At 43.7% G+C, this 22,656-nt stretch overlaps 1 protein-coding gene across 6 annotated transcripts in view; it reads right to left on the reverse strand.

Moving 5' to 3' along the window:
• Window positions 1-1,109: 1,109 nt before the first annotated feature.
• The window catches only part of BACH2 (BTB domain and CNC homolog 2), a 187,962-nt gene continuing 166,415 nt past the window's right edge, over window positions 1,110-22,656 (reverse strand). For all 6 annotated transcript variants that reach the window (XM_032105074.1, XM_032105077.1, XM_032105073.1 and 3 more), the window contains 3 exons: window positions 20,923-22,467; window positions 11,337-11,543; window positions 1,110-8,068 (listed from right to left, as the gene is read on the reverse strand). In XM_032105074.1, the coding sequence (XP_031960965.1) occupies window positions 7,589-8,068; window positions 11,337-11,543; window positions 20,923-22,467 (2,232 nt within the window). In that variant the 3' untranslated portion in view covers window positions 1,110-7,588. The remainder of the gene's footprint in view (window positions 8,069-11,336; window positions 11,544-20,922; window positions 22,468-22,656) is intronic.

Raw genomic sequence — 22,656 nt, forward strand, 5'->3', positions numbered from 1 at the left:
TGGTGGCCATTAAATGCCAGTAACAACTGAGGGATGGAGAAACAGCTTTGCTAAAGTACTTTGTCTACTGCCAGGCTGTGTAGATGCAGTGGATGCAACATCTTCTGACAGATTTGATAGGGTGGGAAGCCTTCCTCATATTCATACATGCTCAACAGGAAGATTCAGAAAACTGAGTAATGCAATGGAAAGTAGTGTCTGATTTTCTTCCATGAGAACCTTAAGACTGAAACACTGCAGGCAACTTTCACTGCTGCAGATGGAGGAGAATGCAGCTTGCATCTCTAAGGTTGGTGGCCCAGGGAACACGATCTACAGTCTCCTGTTTGGTGATAAAAAAAGCCTGGAGACCTCCCTCTAGCAGCTTGCCCTCCTCCCCACTCCACAGCCAGCAAGCATGTGGGCCAGGGTAGGACAACTGGTCACGCCATTCCCCCTCCCAGGGTCTCCTGCCAAGCTATTGAGCAGGCTCCCAGCTTGTGTCTGACACAAGGAGAGAGGTGGTTGATGTGGGAGCCCCACAGCACAGTCCCCGCTAGACCCCATGTCCTGCTTGTGGTAATAGCATCCGAAGCTGTTGTAATTTCTTCTTTCCTTTCTGGCTTTTCTGCTAATGGTCCATGGCACAGGTTTCCTCTTTCAGAGAGGAACACTACAGAGATTTTTCAGCTATGTTTTGTTTCTACAGAAACCTCTCTAAGTTTCTCTCACGTTTTCCTTAAAGGGGAAACAAACCTCAGCCTCTTCCCTTACCTTCCAATAAGAACACTGGGTCTTCAGAAGACCAAAACAAAGACTGAGCAGAATTGCCTGAAGTCATGCACTAGGGGAATGCATATAGATACAGCTTATTTGATTTTCCAAAAAAACTTATTTCACGTTTGCAAAGGAACACCCTGGGCTGTTCCTGCAGATCAAAGGTAACTGGATCCCTGGATCAAAGACTACTAGTGAATTAGCAGTGGGACCACGTGAGTAGAAGTCTTTTCATCAGTCTAGAGATTCACCTGGCAGTAACAAGCACACCCAACCTACCCTCCTGAATCTCACCTACAATCTACGTGTTAACCGAGCCCTGCAACATCGATTTCAGAGTCAAGATGAGGCGATTTACAATACATAATGATATGTCTTTATTTCATCAACAGAAATGGTGTCTAGACAAAATTCAGTTAACACTAGCAATTCAAATGAATGAAAAGGGTTGGGTGGTTTTTTTTTCATTTTTGTTTTTTTTGCACAATACTGTATTTACAATGAGTAAATGACATTTTAAATTCATTAGTTCATAGCAATGCTTTCTTCCAAAAAGGTAAAAATTCTTAGTAACAGAGAGTAAGCATCAACAGCCACCTCATTTATTTATACAATAAAAATCACAAGAAACCACAGTCACCTAGAAAAAAAAATAAAGACAAGCTTAAGAACTAGTACAATAAAATGATGCATTGAATTAAGTTACATTAATCGCATAGAATTTGTGTAAAAAGTATGTAGAAAAAACACCTGATGTAACCTGTTACAGTCATTGACCAGTTATGAGAGGTACAGAGGGTTATACAGGTAGATATGTGTGAAAACTGTCCATACTGTTTGACCTGGGGAGGAAGAGAAGAGGGGTTGCACCCCCTTGCATACACTGATAAAACCCTGTTTTGAATATGGCCTCTGAAGTTTGTAAGGCATATATAAGAGGTGCACTTGTAACCAACTGGTTCTGGAACAAACTCTTAGGGCATCCCCACCCTTGAAATCAAAGGTGATGCTTGGAACTTTGAGTAAACAACCACGCACCGAATATCACCAAAGTGTTTAGTATCATTCCTGCTGGTCTGAGGGATCCAGAGAGCTTCAGGCAGAGCGAACGCAGTAGTGGGAACAGGACATGCACATTTCTCTCGGGTACATCACAGATGCAGGGTACCACTGGCCTGGGCACGGGGTGCCAGCCACAGCTCCCAGCACGGGGCAGCTGCTCCCTCCTCTGCCCACATCCCAGAGTGTGGGCTCCTCTGGCTGCAGGGATGAGCCCACCGTCGACTGCAGCCCCTGCTTGGCTCCCTCCAAAACGGGGGGGAGTCATTTGGGTTTGTAGCCTGGGACGATCTCTGCTTCTAAGCAATCAATGAAATCAAACACTGCCAGTTGCCATTTCTATTTTGGGATGCGAGTTTTTTTCTGCATGCCCTTAATTAGCCAAAAGGGACAACAGTGGCACTGCATGAACCACACAGTGACTTTCACTTACGGCAAGGGCTCTGCCCACAGTCTCTTAAGTTTGTACAAGAACAGGAGTCATCTAACTGGCTTTTTAGCAGTTGTTTGGTTGGGGTAATGAGCTCATAAAAAGATATTTTTATTATTCTTTCCTGCCCAAAAGTGATTTTGTTTGCAAAAATGGCAATATTATCCGTGTAATACCTTAAAATGCATATCAATAATTGACTTCGATATAAATAATACCTATCTTGGTGGAGTGTAGGAAAATACTGTACACTTAGTCTTTGCAAGTAATGCCATTAAAATTTTGAGAGTAAAGGGAATAATTATTCTACAGACCACCAACAATAGATCTTTTAAATATACACACAGTATTTGAACATATGCATATACACATATATTGTATTCTACAGCATCAGACCTGATGCCTGAGTCATAAAATACTCCAGGGAGTATTATAAATATACATATATGTATTATAAACAGGAAAATACACAAACACACACTCTGACTAGAATTATAGATGTATGTATACATACATACACATATCTTATATATGGATGCAAAATTAACTTGGACTGTGTTGGCAGAGACAAAACTGAAATGAAGTAAAAATCTGTTGAGAAAATTTCTAACAGGAAAGAGAGCAGAAATTCTTTATGTTAATAGTTTTAGTTTCACCTCACTTCTGATAAAAATAAAACTGCTCCATACTTAGCAGATCCCCTCCTTATGCAAAGACGCTGCTCATACTGAGCTAAAACTTCTCAAGGCAGCCCTAAAATAGAGACTTTTAAAATGATGTAGCCATAGGCTACAACGTTCACCCAGAGACACCTTCAAAATCATCTCAGATCAGGAAAAAAAAAGGTGGAAGCAGCACTCCATGTTGCAATGGTAGAGGATGTGAAGTGGAGCAAAATGTAAGCCTGTGGAAACCTGGCAAAAGTTCACTTTATCTCACTGCAAAATTCACTGTGGGTCTCCTATTCTGCAAGTGCACCCCTTGCTCTCTCTTCACCATCACAGCAGTGGATTACAAGACACAGGTGAGGATGTGGTGTTGATTCTGGAATCGCAACACTTCACCATGCTTTCTCCTCGTGGATCAGTTTTCATTTTATTACAGGATTATAGTGAGTCCAGCATGCAGATTTGTTTTATTTACTAGGCAATCATGAAGTCACATATTAAAAAAATTAAACATATATCTAGGCATTTTAACTTCTATGTAAGCACTCTTTAGGATACAGACTTGACGAAGTGTCGCATTCCAGATTAACAACCACACTATCAGCATTAATCATTTCTCTGGCAGGACTTAATCCACTTAGCAAAGTTATGTATCTCGTTCCCGCTCTCCTTTTTAAAGAGAAGTAGCAGTTAGCATACTAATCACTGTGGCTTGCTTTTGCAGCACATTTTACTTCCTTGGGAAAAAAATAATACAGGGATTAGATCCAAAAATATAGTGCATCTTAAAAGCAGCATATACCCTTAGAAAGACATTTAATAAATTACTTGTACAATATATAAAATAATAGTTTTATACTGCAGCATCAAACTCTTGACGCCTGAGTCATCACGTTAGGAAGTCAGTGATATAAATACTGGGATCTCCTGATAACACAGCCAACATTTTTGCTTTTGTTTTGCTTGTTTTCCGTTTTGTTTTCCGTTTTGATTTTCCTCTCTCTCTCTTTTTTTTTTTTTAAATATATTTTTTCACTACCTTTTTGTTCCAGAATCAGCTTGCAATGAGCTTTAATTGTGTTCAAGGCACCCCCAGAGAACGCAGAGAAACAAACTCATTATATAGTGTAGTACTCACCTGACAAAGCATAACAAGCCTAAATGAAATGAGGTTTCCTGGCAATACAAGTATAGCAATAGCAGAGGAAAAGGAGGACTAGATACAGACTGGACAGAGCTCCAAGGACTCACATGCCCATGGGAGCAGTACAGTGCTCAGCGGGGAGATGGGGTCTCACCACGCCATTCCCAAGCAACGCCCGGCAGGACAGATGCTGCATGTATCCTCTTGGACAAATGCAAAGAGATTCTTAAGATCACAGTGACCACTGGCCAAACTCTTAAAATTCTGCTGTCAGATTTTTTTCGCTCTTCCCAATGATATTTTGTGGTCACTTGGTTTGTCTTTGTGAGAAAAGAATGGTTGGGTATGTAAACTGGCGTCCAGGTCTGAAACTAATTCTCCCAGTATCTTCCTTTAATGTTAGCCCAGAAACTGCTTTGAAAGCCACATGGTTCAAAATAGCAAAAAAACCCCTCAAAACAAAATAGAAACAAACAGCAACCACCACCACCACCAAAAAAACCCCACTGAAAAACCATGATACATGTAAATATAGGAAGCAATGACACAAAATCAGCCACTTCTAATGGGAAAGAATGAAATCAAACATCCAGAAAAGCTTGCAGGGGAGGGAAAGAGAGACACGAGCGAAAGGTTGAGGAAGAGACACTTATTTGAGCAGTGGTTTTAAATATCAGTTCCCAAGGTAGAGGAAATCAAGAGACCCAGCACCAGTATGAGGCCAGGTCAAACCTAAGAGCTGCAGCGCAATGGGTTGTGTGGGTGGGTTTTTTAAACCGTTGGAATGAGGTCAAGAGTACCAGTTGCACATGAGTTGTTAGTAGAGTAAATCTTCATGTCAGGAAGCAAGTTAAAACTTGGTTTTATACTCATAAAACATTCTATCTATTCATATATATAGGAGGTCACTTAAAAATAAAAAAGGCAACAGAAAAACATCTTTAAAATACTGTGTCAGTTGACCCTTCCCTCCCGCCCGCCCCCAGCCCCCCCAAGTAGCTATGACTCTATAATGTGATTCACATTTAGTTTTAAATTCTAGCTTTCAACATGGTCTCATAGAAACAAAACTTCTCTGCGAAGCACAGAACTGCTTTGCAACGTCAGCGAATTCAAAGGAAAATCAAATCCCACCCCCCCGCCAAAGAGCTTCTCAGTGAAGTTACCTGCAAAGGATGGCTGGGAGGGGGTTCAGATATTTTTAGGTTAAGCTCTTCTAAAAAGATAGGACAACTCCTCCCCCTTTTTCAACCATGTGAACTAGGAGTTTATGGCATTTGTATATTTTTGAACATTTAAAGGTAAGGATTTTGTACAGTAATGATTAATACTTAAACATAAATATTTTCCTACATTATATACTAGTTTTTCTTTGTACATGCGGGGAAAAAAGTATTTTCAACAAACATGGCACATGCTATATGCATTTCCTCCTCAGTAGCTTGGCTACAATAGTTTGGATGAAGAGGATAAAAGCAAGACTTTGTGGCGAGTGGGCGACAGTCCATGAGCACAGTCTGAAGATGGAAGAAAGTGGAGAGAGGGAGCTGATTCCTCCTCCAGGGTTCAAGATGCTGATCTACTTGAGTGCCTCAAAAAACCACCAGCGCACACCTCTAGTGTAAACGTTAGCACAGAAGACCACATTATCACTTAGTGCTTCTGAGAAGCTGCTTCCCCACACTTCCTTTTTTTTTAACAGGTGTGAACAGCTGGTCGTTTTTTTTTCAGCGAGAACAAACAATATCAGCCAATAAAGCACATGACAGTTGTCGTCGATAAAGCCACACAACCTGGCACACATAGGGCAAAGAACCACAAAATAAAAACTCAGTACACTTAGAATAGTAATAATTATTAAAAAAGCATTAGGAGGTTGTTCTTCTGTCTACACTGTACATACAGATGTTATGCTTGGAAAGCTGCTGTCTCACACAGTCATAACATGAGTCAACATTAAGATACAAGTCCAATACAGTTACAACTAAGCCAATTCACTGAGTAGTCTCCTTTGAGACAGCATTCTTTTAGCTGCAGCTTGTGCTGAGGGCAATGCTGCAGGATGAGAGGATCCTGGAACACAAGAATTTGATGGGTAAGTGACCAAATCGGGTGTTGGCAAACGTATGTTTTGCTCTTAGAGGATACAGTGCTAGCTGGACTTCCATAAGGAAGCCAAAGTTAACAACTAGGGGTGTGATCCTGCAACTCCGCCTACCTAGGCAGGGTCACTAACTTCACCAGACCCACCTCTGCAACTTGGGTCTGGTGGGGAGAACAGGTAATGTCTGAGGACAGCTGAGGTCAGGCTCTGGGGACTAGCCGAAGCAGCAGTTGCTTCCATGAGTAAAGGATGCAGAGTGGGGCTGGAGAAAAAGCCCCCAAGTATATTGATGAGATCTCTGTTTGCCTTACTTCGTGGAACATATGATGAATTGATCCAGTTGTCAAATACACTTTTCTCTAAAGAGTGAAATATACTTTCCCCTATAAGACTCCAAAAGCATCATTAACAGCACTTAAACTTGGCTTGTGAAACAGAAAGAAGTCTAAATATAAAAATAATTCAAGCAGATTCTCTTTACAAATTGTATAGTGAATTCAGTATTTGGCAAGACCGTTTTTACTACATAATGAGCTCCTGAGTGTTTGTCTATTAGCTAAAAATTTTCTATTTCCTTTAAGCCATAAAGCAAAGAAAACCATATACTCAAGTTATTCTGAAGTCGTGACTTCATTTATGAAAAGAGGTTTGACCAGAAACTCAGTGCAAGTGGCAAAGTTGACCATTACTGTACAGTATCTGCAAGAAAATAAAATAACTCCACATTGCTCAAGTGGCACAAAATGGCTGTGCCAAAAAAATTGTCTATAATAAAATCTCAAATAAGTTTCCAACATTAAAATTTTATAAATAAGTACAAATTGAATGCTATTGCTGAACTGCGAACTGAGGAAAAAATTATCATGTAACAAGTTACCAAACTAGTTCTAGCATCGAAGACAAAAAGGAATGTTGGAACTTGTTTATACAATAGAAATGAAAGCTTCCAGTTTGTAGGATGAGAAAAACTGAGGCATGCAGGGACTCTTGCATATGGATATATATATTTTATATATATTATATATAATATGTACAGTTTAGCTATAAAACTTTGATGTGTAAAGAAGCTGTCTTCAATGAAAAATTGAACATTCAGAGGAAATTCCTGAGTTAGGGTTTTGTGACATGGGCCACTGAGAAAAAAGCTGTGGTTGGGTCCTCAGAGGTGTTATGTCCATCCCTGTTAAGATTGAAATCAACATACAAAAACAGACAGTGTTGCCACTGCTTCGTTCCCTGCCTGAGCAAGGGATAGCACCATTGTGAAGAGAACTCCTGCTTGTAGAGAGGAGGGAATACTTAAAAACAGTATTGCTGCTAAGACCACTGTAGTGTGCACCAAATACGTTCTTCTAGACAACAAATGAACACTGCCACTGGCTGACTGAAGAACACCTGACCAGGTGTAATGTTAAGGTTACGAGTCACTAGGTGTAATCTTTCCTAGGCTGCTCATCTGTTGTACATTTATCAGTCATTTCCTGACAGAAGTCTACCGTGACCGTTTGGCTGCTCTGCTCTGGTGGAAGCTCTCTCTCGGGGTAAGTACCTGCGTCAGCTCCATCCAACCCCCCGCCAGCTGAACAATTTTCCGAGATGTTGTTGGGCAGCCAGGGTGCTCCCAGTTGCACTGAGCCTTGCTCCGAGCAGCACTGCATGCTCTCCCCGACGCACTGGGAGGTCACCAGGCTCTGCTCCACACCAGCTGGGGTGGGGCTGATGGTGGTGACTGGCTGTAGATCCATGGGTCTGAGAACGGGGCAGTATCGGTGGAGAGCTTGGATCTGTTCCGGGCTCTGCATGTCTCTACACACTTCTTGGGAAAGACACGAGAAGTTGTCTAACAATTCTCCCATGCTTGCTTTCAGCTGGTTCCTTTCGGAGAGCAATTTCTCTTTCTCACACACCTGAAAAAGAAAGAAGGCATCTTAGGCTGGGGAAGGTACATCCACTGCATGCTCATTCTGGGCATGTATGAACAGAACCCAAGAACACCAACATGTCACAGTTGTTTTCATATGGCCAGAAGAAAAGTCACAAATACATCAAGTATTTGACCACCACGAGGTCTGCGTGGACTGTAGTTTGGGAAGCATCTGGAGAAAAACATTTGAACTGGAAGAGGATAGAATCACAAGTTATTCCCACAGAACTGTTCCCTATATAAACTAAGGCTGCCTGACAGATGATACAAAAGAACTCTGAAAAAACCATTTCGATGGAGAAGTGCCATTTCCCATCTAATCAGCAAGAACACAGGGGTTAATTCCTGAAGTGAGGATAAGCTGCCAATGTTTGGTTCACCCTTGAACTGCTGGCTTGGCTGCTTAGGCTGGGGTCCACCCCCTGGAGCCCTGTTACCACTGAGAGAGGTGAGTTTATTCAGAAGAGAGGACCTAAGTGTGCTCTGTGGACTGCACCATGGCTTGTTTTCTTACGTCCTGGTGCTCAATGGTTTGGGCTTGATCTAATACAGATATTTTTATGATCTAATACAGATATTTTTATGATCTAATACAGATATTTTTATGAACCCAGCCTAAGGTTTCACCTCTAAAAAACGGTGTTGACTCAGTGTAGACTGACTGGGATGGTCCTGCTGTGTCTCCTTCTGTCTCAGGCAGGTGGGCATACTGCTCAAGAGAGTCGATGAGATTTTGTAGAGTACCAGAACTATTTCCAGAGCTGAGCTGGCCCCAAAAGCAGCACAGCCACGTATCTCACCTAGTAACACTGCTAAACCCAAGATGTCTCGGCATCTGAGGTGTGAAAGCTCCACAACTCAGATAATCCAGCTCTGGGTAGTTGTTGACAGCTGATAGTATTGTCCTGGGTCCAGAGCCCACACTGGAAGCATACAGCTGTGTGAATGCGAAAGAGAGCAGTGCACATGAAAAGAACGAACTGCTAAAATATTGATAAATCTATCAAGAAAGCATAAAAATAATAAAAAAATAAACAGATGCTCAAGTACATCTTGAGATGATGAATTATGGAGGAGAATATGCTGTGAGTTTGCAGGGAAAAAAGGGAATGTGAGTGGGTAGATGAATGAGTGAGAGAAAGCAGGCAAAAAATATTACCTATCAAACTCTGAGGATACAACCATTTCACTCACTGTCTGCTGTGAAACCATCTGTGTCAAGAAGATGGGTGACTTACAGTAAGTAACTACAGGGGGAAAAGGGGTCTTTCATAAAAAAGGCCCAGGCAAGTGAAAAACCCTTAAACCACAGCACCTTTATATAATTCACGAGACTGGAAACTGCTGATCACAAAGTGAACAGAAGATAACAAAGGAAATTCCAGTGATCACGTATTGTGTGTTTATTCTTCTCCCTGTCCCTGTCTTCCAGCTCAGGGGGCTGGGTACCCAGAGAACAACAGGTCTCACTATTGAGTAAGACGGAGGCAAGGAAGGCATTAAGCACCTCAGCCTTTTCCTCCTTCTTTGTCACTATGTTTCTCCTGCATTCAATAAAGGATGGAGATTCTCCTTGGCCTTCCTTTTGTTACTGGTCTGTTTTTAAAAACATTTTTATTGTCTTCTACAGCAGTAGTCAGATTAAGTTCTAGTTGGACTTCTACCCTTCTAATTTTCTCCCTGCATAACTTCATGACATCCTTGTAGTCCTCCTGAGTCGCTGCACCTTCTTCCAAAGATAATAAACTCTTTTTTTTCCTTGAGTTTCAGCCAAAACTCTCCGTTCATCCAGGCTGGTCTTCCCAGTGGATCGTCTTTTGGCGCATGGGGTCAGCCCGCTCCCATGCCTGTAAGATTTCCTTCTTGAAGAATGTCCAGCCTTCCTTGACTCCTCTGCCCTTCAGTACTGCCTCCTTAGGGATTTAGTCTCCTAAACAGGCCAAAGTCTGCATTCTGGAAGTCCAAGGTGGCAGTTCTGCTGACCCTCCTCCTTAGCTCTCCAACAAGCAAAAACTCCATCATTTTGTGATCACTGTGCCCAAAAACGCTTCCAGCCATCACTTCACCCACCAGCCCTTCACTGTTTGCAAACATGTCCATTGGAGTGCCTTCCCTACTTGGCTCACTCACTGCATATTGACACATATCCAAGTCCCTTTCGCTAAATAGAAAGTCGGTGTTTTTTTGGGAAAAATCCTGCACCTCAAATGGTTTTTGATTCCTCAAAAGCAGGGATCAAGCCCACAAGGCCACTCATATGCCATTCATTCATTCATTTCCCTGAGATGCGTGTTTGTGCTGGGGAGAGGACTTAAAATTTTTATTTTCTCTATCCACAGTTGATTACGTCAGACAATAAAGGCAATGTCACAGGATTGCATGAAATCAATGAACCCAAATTAATTTTCAAGTGAAGGCTACAGGTTAAAGGCTGAATCACCCCTTGCTGGTAGTCCAGCCCTGGGAGAGCTGCTCCTGGGGCTCTGGAGAGTGAGAGATGGGAACTCCTCCCCATCACCAGCTCAGTGCAGAGGGACAGGCATGTGCAGCTAAGACTGGACCTGCTTCTTTTGACAACCTGATGAGAATCCATCTACTCTTTCACTGTGCAGAACCTCTGACTCATCCTGTACACACTGTGCATTATACTCAGCGCAGGAAGCAGTTGCTCACTATTTTGTTTATCTTTGTTATGTTGTTTGTTTTGCATCAGTGGAGCACTACTCTGAACAATGTTTTGATTTTTCTTTTTTCCCCCCAGGGCTTCAGCAGCACAGCATCTGAAGGCTTCACAAGCCTTGATGATTTAAGCCTTGCAACCATCTTGCGAGGTCAGTGTCATCTCCCTGTTACAGACAGGAAGCAGACAGGCACAAGGAGCAGTGAGTAACCCAAAGTCACGCGGCTTTCTGCCATTTGTGAGGTGATGGCAACTCAGCTTCTTCCAACAGATCCCTGCTTCTTTCACACTATGTTTGCTACAGCTTGTGCAGAGAACAAAGCACCATGAAGCACAAAAAACCACACCTGAGTTGTCCATACCATGATTGAGAGAGGAATTTTCTGAGCAGCCACTTGGCCTCACTCCAGTCACCTCACTCCCTTAAAATGTGGTAGCACTGTCTTACTGTACATTCTGCTTATGAATGTACAAACTGACTGAACCCACTGAAGTCTGGAGTGGAATTGCTGTCAATGACCTGCAGGCTGCAGTGGGTGGAGCTGGGCTGCGACGAGAGCACGGAACTCACCAACTTGCGGATTTCACATTCGAGGTTCTGAATACAGTCCAGTTTCCTCTTGCGGCAGCGCTGAGCTGCAATCCGGTTCTTGCTGCGCCGACGGACATCGTGGATGAACTCGAGCTGCTCTGAGGTTAGCTTGTGCATCTTTATCATCATCTGGAAATCATTCCTTGGAAGATCTGTGATTTGATCAACAGGAAAAGGAAGTTTCACCTAAAACAAACAAACACAAGACAAGAACAAAGAGTCATATTTTGCTTGCTCAATGCAAGCTGAACAACAGTGAGCGGAAGGACGATCATCTTTGCTGCCACCCCCTCAATAAACAACAAACCAAGTTTTACATTGAGCAAGTTCTTAACACTCCCTTGTGGCACACTGTGGAGGTCCAGATGGTAAGGATAAGATGATAATTGTACTTAAAGCAGCAACATATACGAATCTCGGACAAAAATTTCATCTTTCAACAAAGACCTAATAACTGATGTCATTGCATTAAAAGAAGGTTCTGTCCACTAGGAGACATGGCCTTTTGGAAAGAGTGAAGTACCTTGCTGCTATTAAATTCAAACTAGTTTCAAGGAAGGGGCTATTACCACAGCAGGAAATGTGTCTCTGGTTGGACTGCAGGACTGGAAGTTTGATTAAGTGTGAGGTTAAAAATGCAACTGACACCTCAAGGGGATGAAAAATACTGTATTGCAATTAGGAAAGGTCACCTAAGCAACATTTCAACTGAACAGTACACCACGTAAGAAGAAAGGGTCAGAGGAGTGTGATGCAGCGTATCCTACCCTGCTAAAATATATACATTTTAAAATAAACCAATATATGTTGACACTGTAATCTTGCAGATTTTAAGAGCGCTGAAATTGTATTTCTTGAAAAAGTCAGGGTCTGGCTTCAGGAATTCTTCCAATTATGCATTAAAGCAGAGCAAAATACAAAGCTCCCAGCAGTCTGAAGCAATGAACACACACTGTGTCAAAAGCTGGAGAAGGGTGGATGTGCTCAAAGACTTTAGCTTTTTTTTCCCAAAATCTATCAGCTTGCTCAAATCAAGGTAAGCACCTCTCCTTAGAAACCTTGCTCGATGTAGATGATGTAGAGCCTCGGACTGATAACTATCAAAAAACTGATGTTCCTCGGCCAACTGCTATATTTGGTGGTCAAATAAGAATCAGCTGACAAAGCTGAAGGAGATGCAGAGTAATTCAATTGACCCCTTCTTTTTATGAGTCATACCCTCACTGCCCAAAAGATGGCAGTAAATATTTATGTTTCTGTCCCTGTTTGGTACAATCGAACCTCTGGAACAAGGAGACTATTCTGCACACGGGCTATCAAAGAAAGTAAAGTTGCTCCAGCCAAATGAAAGATATGGGTTGAAAATGTTCCTTTGATATTTAAAATGTGCATTGTCTTCAAATGGTGCACTTCAAAATTACTTGGAGATAAAGAAAGTACAATATGGATTATAAGTAAGTTATCTTTATCAAAGAGCTGAGTTGTTCAAGCAGAACAGTTTGCTGAGGACACACGTACACCAACACACAGCGGTGGCCTCTGGCATCGACAGTCATGGACCCTCACCAGGCACCTGAACCTGCCAGTAAGCAGCTCCTCACCTTGTCTATGAGTGTTCTTGGGTGTTTTCTTGTACCCTTCTATCATTGCCCTGAGCATTGCCAAGCCTGAGGTATGTAAAGTTCCGTGCAAACACGTGCAAACACCTACCACGTTCTTTCAGATGGCTTCATGCCCTGAATATTCATTCATGCCCCTCTGCCCCATGTGTCCAGGCACTGCTTCATAACACACTACTTGACAGGTCAATTTATACCAGCAAGGAATGCCAAACACTGCCCAAACCCTCCCAAATTCTTGCTTGTACACACAAAGGCTGACCTTCGGCACAGTGATGTGGACTACCTTGTTTACAGACTGCCAGCTAATGACAAGAAACCTGTTTGATTTCCCCTCCTGAGCCTTTGGATGGTCAACATAAACTCTGTCACCTGCTTTTCTCTCAAGCTTCAACCAGGGTCTGAAAATGAAAACAGCCCATGCTTTCCTCTGAAAGACACCACAGTTTCACTGCAAAACCAGCCCTTTCATGTTTCCAGTTTTTCCTTATTTTTTTAAGACCAAAACAGAAAGCAGCATTACCTTTATTTCTCCCTACCTCTCCCTTTCAAAACATATTTACTTGCAAGGAGGAGATGTGCTTGCAGCTGGAATGGGAATGAAAGAGAAGCAACTTAAATATGTCAGGTAGAAGTTGCTGAAGGGAAATGGGAAAATAAATAAAAACAGATTCATTAAAAAAAAAAGGGATTGAAAATAAAACCATCTACACAGCAGACCAGAGACTGCTATCAGTAATCCCAGCATAATCCCACTCATGTCACAGGCAGCACTGCACACGATTAAAAATGTGAAAGGGAAAGTGGAAGTGAGTCAGACTCATTTCCTTCACCATTCACAGCATTTTTATTGCCTGTCTCCCTCTTCGAAATCAGCTGTCAACTGAAAAAAAAATACCAACCCACCAAGCTTTTGGCACGGACACAGTGAATAACTGCACCAGGGTGTTGCTGCAGTGAGAGGCTAAAGTGTTTTACATCTGCATAGGGCAAGACTCTCAGCTGGTATTTATCATAACAGAGTGGTGAGTCATTTTGCAAGAGCCTGCAACTGTGCAGTGGGTGGGATTCATGTGACTCACCCAGAGCTGCCTGAAATGATGGGTTGGGACTACCTAGTATCTGGGTCCCTTCAGATGGCAATGCATCCTGCGCGGCTTCTCCCCGCTTCTGGCTGCAGAAGGAGTGGACTTAAGACTCAGAAAAGATTCTGCATCTTACATTATCTATAAGGAGGCGAGAGAAACCTTACCTGAGGTGTCTGAAAAAGACAGTCAATCTTTTCTAAGATGCAAAAGAAAATCCCAGCGAGTATACTTTCTCGAAAAGTTTTCTTTCTAATAACTATGACTTTTTGGTTCAAACTATTTCAAGTTAAAAATGTAAGTGGGATCCCTGCTCCTTCCAGGAGTTACTCCAGCCAGAGCTAACCTCACAGAGCTCCAGAATCTTCCCTTATCAGCACAATTACTCTTTCCATGCATTTTTACAACAGCAGCACAAGCTCATTATCCACCACACAACAAACAACCTGGCACCTTCTACCACCACTGCAGACTCTATTGCCCCGACTCTGGCTGATGACACCCAATCCACCCTGGTGAAAAAGGAAATCTGGTTAGGATTTTGTGGCATTTTCCCCCCCATATTAATATTAGGATACCAGTGTAAATGTCAATGCTTTGAGTGGCTAAGTCAGAGCAGCGATGTAGACAGACAGGGACAGTGACTGACTCAGCACTTGCAAGGCCCATATATTACCAATTCCTTCAAGCTTCACTAGTTAGTGCCAGCTTGGATCATATGCTAGTTACTGCTGTCCTGCTCATCTACTGTACTAGTTACTGCTGCTGCTGCTGCTCTCCTGCCTCTCCTTTTTGTCTGGAATAAAGGAAGGAGTCTAGGACCTGTATTCACTCACATTAAAATATAAATGTCAACTGTTGGGAATTTCTTTATCCTATGCCTAACCTTAGCTTTTTCATTCTTCCCTTGTATCTATATTAAGACATCATCTTCCCTGAGCTGCTAAGTGCTAATAAAGGCAATGAACTTTCCAAGCCTGACTTTAACATCACAGAAACGAAAAGGACTAATATATTATCCATAAGAAAAAACAACCATTATGTAGGGGGTATGGGAAGGTGGAACTCATCATACCAGTTGGTCAGTTGCTCCAGAGCTATAAGAAAAAAACCTGCTGCCTTAGTGCCCTCAAATCCTGAAAGCCTCTGACACTTAAAATTGCTGTCCTTGGAAGGCTCTCAGGACCCACCCAAGCAACCCAGCACAGGGGCTCAATCATACTAATGCCTTTTTTATATGCAGAAATGGGTACTTTGCTTCGCACAAAAGAGCCCAAGATATCAATGTTGTTTTTCCAAGTACTTTCCTTAGCATGCAAGTCTGTCTTCCACAAACACTCAAGAAGAAATTAATTCCAGGACAGGAGCTGAGGTACGTCCACCTGCATTAGGGGCTCAGTTGCCTACATGGTATTTCAGGCACCACTTGTGGTCCTACAGAATAGGGACCTATTCCTGTCCTGGTTTCACTTGGACAGAGACTATCTAAGAAGCACAAAGACAATGGGCCATCATTTGTGTAAGAGATAGCCAAGATGCCCTCCCACTCATTTTCTTATCCCACTGTCTACTGGCACAGGTAAAGCTTCAAAACACCTCCTTTTTCCAGGTGTCAACTACACCAAGATGGCAAAGGACTGCAAAAGGAGAATGGTGAGCCCAGGCAGTGAAGATCTACCATTCTGTCAATAAACCAGGCTCTAAATTGTCCCATTTCAGATCAGCAGGTCCCACTGCAGACAGTGAGTTCCATCTGACACAAGACACCTGATGGCCCTGTAGTGGCATGGGGTCAACTCCAGCCCCACCTTGTGAGGGCCATGAGAGGCATTTGGGTCAGCAAAAGCTGCCTGAGAGGGCACTGCAATGGACCTAGTGGAGGCAGCCTGGGTAACCTTTTGATTTGCTACCTGCCTCACAGACATAGGGGACCAGGCTAATCCCATGGCTGAGTGCTTTAATGCAACAATCAGGAGATGTGGATGGGGTTCTCATCCTTTAGCCCGTGACTTGGACTTGTATTCAGATCACACACTGCTGGTGCTCAGAATGCTGGGCTGACCTTTTCCCATTCACGTCTTGCAGTGTCCCCAGCTTTCAGCTCTTCAAAGGGCACAACAGTACGATACTTCTGCCCTTTAACAGGCTTCTCTGAGACCAGGGATAGCACAGAAACACAGACAGAAGCCACAGGTGCACTTAAGAATGGAAGATCAGGCAGTGAAATGAGAGGGGTTAAAGTACAGTATTTCTCTGAAAGGTTTGCTTTTGCAGCTCAAGAACTGGAGTCCTTTAAGAGCTCATGCAAGGTCTTCAGATCAGGGTATAAAAGAACTGGTTGTAGGGCTCCACGAAATAATACAGTGTTTAAAAGGACCCTCTTGAAATTTCAGGCTCTCGGTGTTGTTGTAATCCAGAAATTCTTTGCTACCAGTATGGAAACCATTCCTACTGAAGAGAGGAAAGAAAACAAAACTCCCATGAAGTTTATTTTACAAGACTGATGTTTGACAAACCCCATTTAAACAGACATTGAGAAACAATTCCCAGTGCTCTGCTGATGCCATCCTAGTCAGGAGAACATCTACCAGAAAATGATCTGGAGACCAATTTTTCTCACTTTCAAATTTGCAAACCTAGTAAAATCAGGAATGCTGGGGTCACTGCTCATCAAATTCTGGGGAGGTATCACATACCACAGCAAATTAAACCCTTCACATGTATTTTTCTTGGTTGCCCTTCTTTCCGTGTAACATTCTTCACTGGGTAGGAATATTAAGCAGTGAAGCAGACTCAGATTAGGTAACTCAGCACAGTTCCAGTAGATTCCTGGTGGAGCAACATTGGTTTACTCTTTTCTGGGGCTCTGACTTGCAGTATTTTGCTAAGCACCAGCAGATGAACAGAGAAAGGGTGGCTGCCTGTCACTTAACATGGAGGGGTTTTGACTCTTGCTGAAGGTTATTTACCAACAATATCCTCAAAGGTCTAATTGCATTAGCTTTGCTTTTATGAAAATTTCCTTTGAAAAGTGACTCACTAACCCAGGCGGGAAATTCTTTTGAAATATGGATGAAAAGACATTGAATGCAATTCTCTAGATAGTTCTTGGAAAACTCCACCTCTTACCTCCTCTTGCCCTTGTTTATTTTTTTCCTCAGAAAACTCACTTATCAGATTAGACTGAGCTGAGATTTCTTTTTAACTGGTTTAGTAGTACAATATTTTTTACAAATTTTCTATCAGAAAATTAAGTACTCTTAAGTACTTGATGAAGAAAAAGAATACCAAGAAAAGTAGGTAGTGCAGAAGTTTCTGTTCCTAAGTAGGTTAACAGATTGACAGACTACTTCCTTCTCAACAATTCATTATTTCAGGGCTTATTGTTTTGTTGTTGCTATTTTAAGCAGGATTGTCAGAACCTGCCTGTAAGCACTGAGCTTTAAGTCTTCTCTCTAGTATTATATCTCAGTAATTGATTTTTCACAACCTGTGGAGGCCTGAGAGAGCTGGGTGAAAAGAGCAACACAAACTATTAAATATTTCTGTGAAGTCCCAATAGCTCAAGGAACAGCCCTGTTCCTGCAAGTCTGTACCATGGGTACACCCCACACTGCACTTGCTGCCTCTATCAGGAAGCCTTAACAAAGGGAGATTGCAGAAGAGTCTTGGTGGCTCCAGGAAGGGAAGCAATAGGCAAGCACATCCTGGAGAGGATTTACCAGTGGTGTTACAAGGACTGCCACCTCCTCTGACAATTGTGACTGCCATCTGCACCCCCAATAAGACAGAGGCTCGTCACAAGGTGGGGTCACCTTCACCCACATGACATCATGCTGAGCCCTAGCACCCCATTTCTGGCACCAAACAACTTTGTCTATGTGCTCCTGAATGGCATCTGACTGTGGGAAAGCAGAATGCCTGAAAAAAGCAGAGAGAAGCCTTTTACCTAGTTCTCACACAATCAATACATCAGCAAATGATGGTTTGTGACATTAATTCTGGCAGCGACAGCACTCTGGGAGCCAAATTAAGACCAACTAGGTCCAAATTCCAGGGCAACTGAGCAGCCCTGTGAGATAACTGATGGTCAGAGTCCGCCAGGCTTATTCCCATCAGGCCATCCCACCCCGATGGAACCTGACCTGCAGCAGAAGAACCTGCATGGCCACTCTCCAGAAGGGCAAGCATGTCACCCCCAGATATCTTATCAGGTGCTTTTTGAATAGAAGCCCAGAAAACACTGTGTGTTCTGATATGGAGGGGGAAAGGGACCCCATCTGTGAAGTCATCGGGACAGGAAGGGCAAAGCAACAATTTCAAGAATGGAGAAAGATTCCCATGCAGCTTGCAGAGAGGTGAAGAGCAGAAAGCTGTCCATTTCAGACAGCTGTGAGTCTCTCCTGCTGTTTTCATCACAGCCAAACTGCTAAAAGTAGGTAGAGCAAGTTATACAAGAACTTCCTGCTGCTGTTACATATTTTCTGGTGTCTGGTTTAAGATACCCTTTACTGAGGTTTCCACAGCAGCAGATCTTGCAGGATTGCAGGATACACACCCCAAGTCACTGTGTAAATACAGTATTGTTTAATGAGGCTGCAGTCTGTTCTTGTATTGGTAACAACCTTCAAAAGATCATTTTTGAGACAAAATCTCTACCAAAGTACTGGTGTGATCTGTTTACCCTTGGCTTGTTCAGGATAGTGCAGTGCAACCTCATGGAGCATTAATTCCTCACCACATTTTTAATGCTTAGCAGTCCTAATCAAAATGCCTTGGGTATAAAAAAAAAAAAAAAAAAAGCCAAAAAAAAAAAAAAAAAAAGCGCCTTATCAGCAGTCCCAGGGAGAAAACTTGCTCAGCACAGTTCAGAAAATCTTCCCCAGAGGAAACCAGCAGCAAAACCAGGAGTGGCGCAAACCTCTCCTAGCACTGTCTCAGAGCCAGATGTCTGCCTACCAGCAGCAAAACCAGGTGTGGCGCAAACCTCTCCTAGCACTGTCTCAGAGCCAGATGTCTGCCTGCCAGCAGCACACCCAGATGGCCTCCTGTAGCTGCCTGTTTGCTCCTTCTGTGTCCCCCCTCTCATCCATGGTCTCCTGCACATATTCACATACCTTTTTTCTGGGAAACCACCACCAGTCCCCTATAACCCTCTAATTTCACTCTTCCAGGCTCATTTCTGCTGCAGCATATCTCCGCACAATTAGGTAATTATGACAGCTAATTAATTATCAAACCTCAAAAGACTCACCTCTGCCCTCTGTGCTGCCTCATGCTGAGCAAGCAGCACACATGGGTGGAGATGGATGGTCCCTGGTCCCTGCTGCCCTCTGCCCCTCGTAAAAGCAGGACTTCACTGAGAACCCAGCTGTGGCCAAACTGAGCTGCTGCAGAGCTTCCCAAATGAGATCTCCTGCACAGTATCCCAGGCAGCCTCCCAAAGAGAATCCTCTCCCTTCTGCATTGTCCCCTGCTTACGACATGGGGATGAAGAAGAACTGTCCTCTCAGAATCACTGGTCCAGTGTTACCAGGGTTTAGGACACCAGAGGCTCCCCAGGCTCTTCAGCCCTTCCTTAAAGCTAAGCAGCTAATTAAAGGAAGCACCCACATCCGTCGGAAAAAAGAAAGCCTGGAATGTAGCTGGAATAAAGACTGAGGGATAGAATTAAGTTCAGTCTTTTCATCCCTACTCCATAACTAAGCCCACATGGCTCTGAACTGGGTGCTCTGAGAATATGAACCCCCCAAAGCTGCACTCATTTCTCCCCACACTGAAGCACAAGCTCTCAGTGGAATTTTTCAGCATTACTAGAGGAACCTGATACGTGATTTCACCCAGATGTTCTCTAGGTCATGCAGTTTCCTAATGAAACCCTGTGAATCAACAATAAACAGCCCAGCCACTTTCTGGGCTCCACAAAACGTCTCCTTGATTCAAGTCTGCCCTCTCACTAGTGACTTCACACAGACAGTTTATTTGGTTATGGTTAGCCAGTTATCACTGCAGCATCTTCAGCTGGCCCATCTCTAGCTTTAAAGAGGGCCCCTCTTTCTCCTGCCTCTCCTGGCAGAACGATATGGAAATTGACAGCTTGCTTTTCAGCCCCAGATCATTCTGTTGTCATTCCCTGAACAGTCCTGGAAATTAAAGGATAACTTCTCTCTGAAACCATTTGTGCCACGGCTGCTAGAGCTCACCACCAAACCAAATGTCACAGGCCGGGAACATGATCTCAAGCTGTCACATAATAGAGGCAAAACCCAGTACCTGAACATTCAACACGCACACACACACACACACACACACACACACGGGAAGATGACTTGAATGCCATTCCCACAGCACAGGGTGGCCAGCTATGCAATTGTTTAAGTAATTTTACACCTCTGCTGGCAACATGCAGCATTGGCTCTTCGAGTAGGCTGCCCAACCCTCCGTGTCAGGAAAGGCACAGCTTGAGGTTGCTCCAACACACCCGCAGCAATAACGAGTGGAGCAGGAACCACCTCAGCAAATTAAGAATAAGGAGCAGTGCTTTGTGCCACGAAAGTAGGTGAGGGAGGGAGGAAGACAGAACATTGCTTGGAGACTCCTAAGCACATCAATGCACTCTCATCATTCAGCAGTTTGCTATTTTCCCATACCCAAATTTTTACAAGTGCAGAACATCTCAGAGGTCAAGCACACCTATAAGTCAACCATGTGCACTCAGCTGATGAGGGAACAACCAGAAGTTACTCTTTGCCTTTATAAACAAAGAAAGTGCTGGGAAAATGCAAAGTCATTTGAGAGAATCAAGGAGTGATTAATTGGGTCATAACAACTGTGATATATGTACTTATCTTAAATCCCTACCTCATGCCCTCTGTCTTGCACAGGACATGATTCACTGTCTGCTTCTGAGAATGACCCAGACTCATCGCTGGAGTTTGTTCCATAGGATGGCTCACATTTAATCTGGGCTCGGACTGGGTTGTACAATCCATCCCCCACCACGCCGGGCTCCTGGTGCTCGGGCGCCAGGAATCGAGGGCCTTGGGAACAAGGGGAAGAGGAGAGCTCACAAAGACGCAGACTGCAGGGAGAGCCGCCGCTGCCATCCTCTGCGTATGAGTAGGAAGAGCATGAGCTGGAGGTCCTGGTTCTGGTTTCCAGAGGAGGAGAGCGAGGGCAAACTTTAATTGGCACTGGACAGCTGGTGTTCGGCCGCATCCTTCCCGGCAAGTGATCAGCTGTCAGTCCGCTGTGCGAATAGGTCTGAGAGCTGGGGAGAGACTGGCTGCCACCAGCCCACAGACCCTTTGGCACAGTCTCAGTGAGGTCTTTGTCCAAGCTGCTCACACCAGAATATGAATGCACTGAAGTGTTTACTTGGTCACAAGCATTTGAAGAGAATATAACACTCCTCCTGTCCAGTTCCCCTTCTTGCTTACAGAGAGTTTCAAAGCCAGGCCCCCTGAGTGGTGATCCCACTGTGAAGCTGGAAGCATCCTTCTGCATGGCATGGGACTGTCCATAGTTCCCTGTGAAAGGGACATAATCAGTTTTGTGGTCACCCTGAGTTGTCCCTTTTTCAAAAGGGCATGCTGGACTCCTGCCAAAGTGCTGTTGGGAAGTGCTGGGGAAGCCAACCAAATCTATGCTTTTTGTTCTGTTGAAGAAAGACCGCAAGCAAGAAGGAGAAGACCCACTTTTTGGCCTGTCAACACAAGTGGGGCTTGGCTGTTTCCTGTCCATTTCAACATCCCCTTCTTTATCCCTGATGTCAGGTTCATCTCCAGACAGGCAAAGTGTGATGCTTTCTTCATCGTTCTCTTCATTCTGAGGCTCACTTTTTATCTGCCCCATAGCAAGTCCTGATTTGAGGCCATTTCCAGAGCTCTCTTCGCTGAATGTGCTTGCAAAACCTGAGGTACTGATGTGTGATGTGTTGTAGACATTCTTGGTACAAGCAAGCTGGTATTTCTTGTATCTGGGGTACCGTGTTACTGCATCTTTATCCAAATTGTCCTTGCTATCTCTCAGCATGTCAGAGTCAGGCAGCATCCCTTCGCCTTTTTCTGCTCCAGCAACAGTGGTTTCAAAATTGAAGGGCTCTTGGTGCATCCTCTCCCTTGGGCAAGATATTTTTGACGTCTCCGATTCCATCGTCTCCTCCTCGTCTCCATCGGAGTTCTCCTCATCGTGCATGCGCTGACAGGTGGTATCTTTCTTGCACAGAAACAGGCCATCTTCGTTGTTCAGCAGTTGTGTCTGAAGGAAGCTGAAGCAGGAGTCCTCCAGGTTGTGCATGCGCAGGAATTCAGCGCAGTGGATGACCTCCTGGATGTTTTCTCTGCTGAGTAACAGCTTAGCAGTGTAGGCGAACTGTAACAATGGACCAAATCCCCTGACAGTGACCTGCAAAAAGAGAGAGGGAAATTGCCAGCATTACCATCAGCTCTTGCTATCATCCCAAGTCCTTCATCATGTGGTTAGATAAACTAGCAGATCTGGCATTCAGAAATAAATGCTGCTCAACACCAGCTGTTCTTCTGTCACACCAGCAATGATGCTACATCCAGCAACTAGCACTGCTCCCTTTATGTT

Source organism: Corvus moneduloides, chromosome 3 (genome assembly GCF_009650955.1).
Source record: "Corvus moneduloides isolate bCorMon1 chromosome 3, bCorMon1.pri, whole genome shotgun sequence".
Lineage (NCBI taxonomy): Eukaryota > Metazoa > Chordata > Aves > Passeriformes > Corvidae > Corvus > Corvus moneduloides.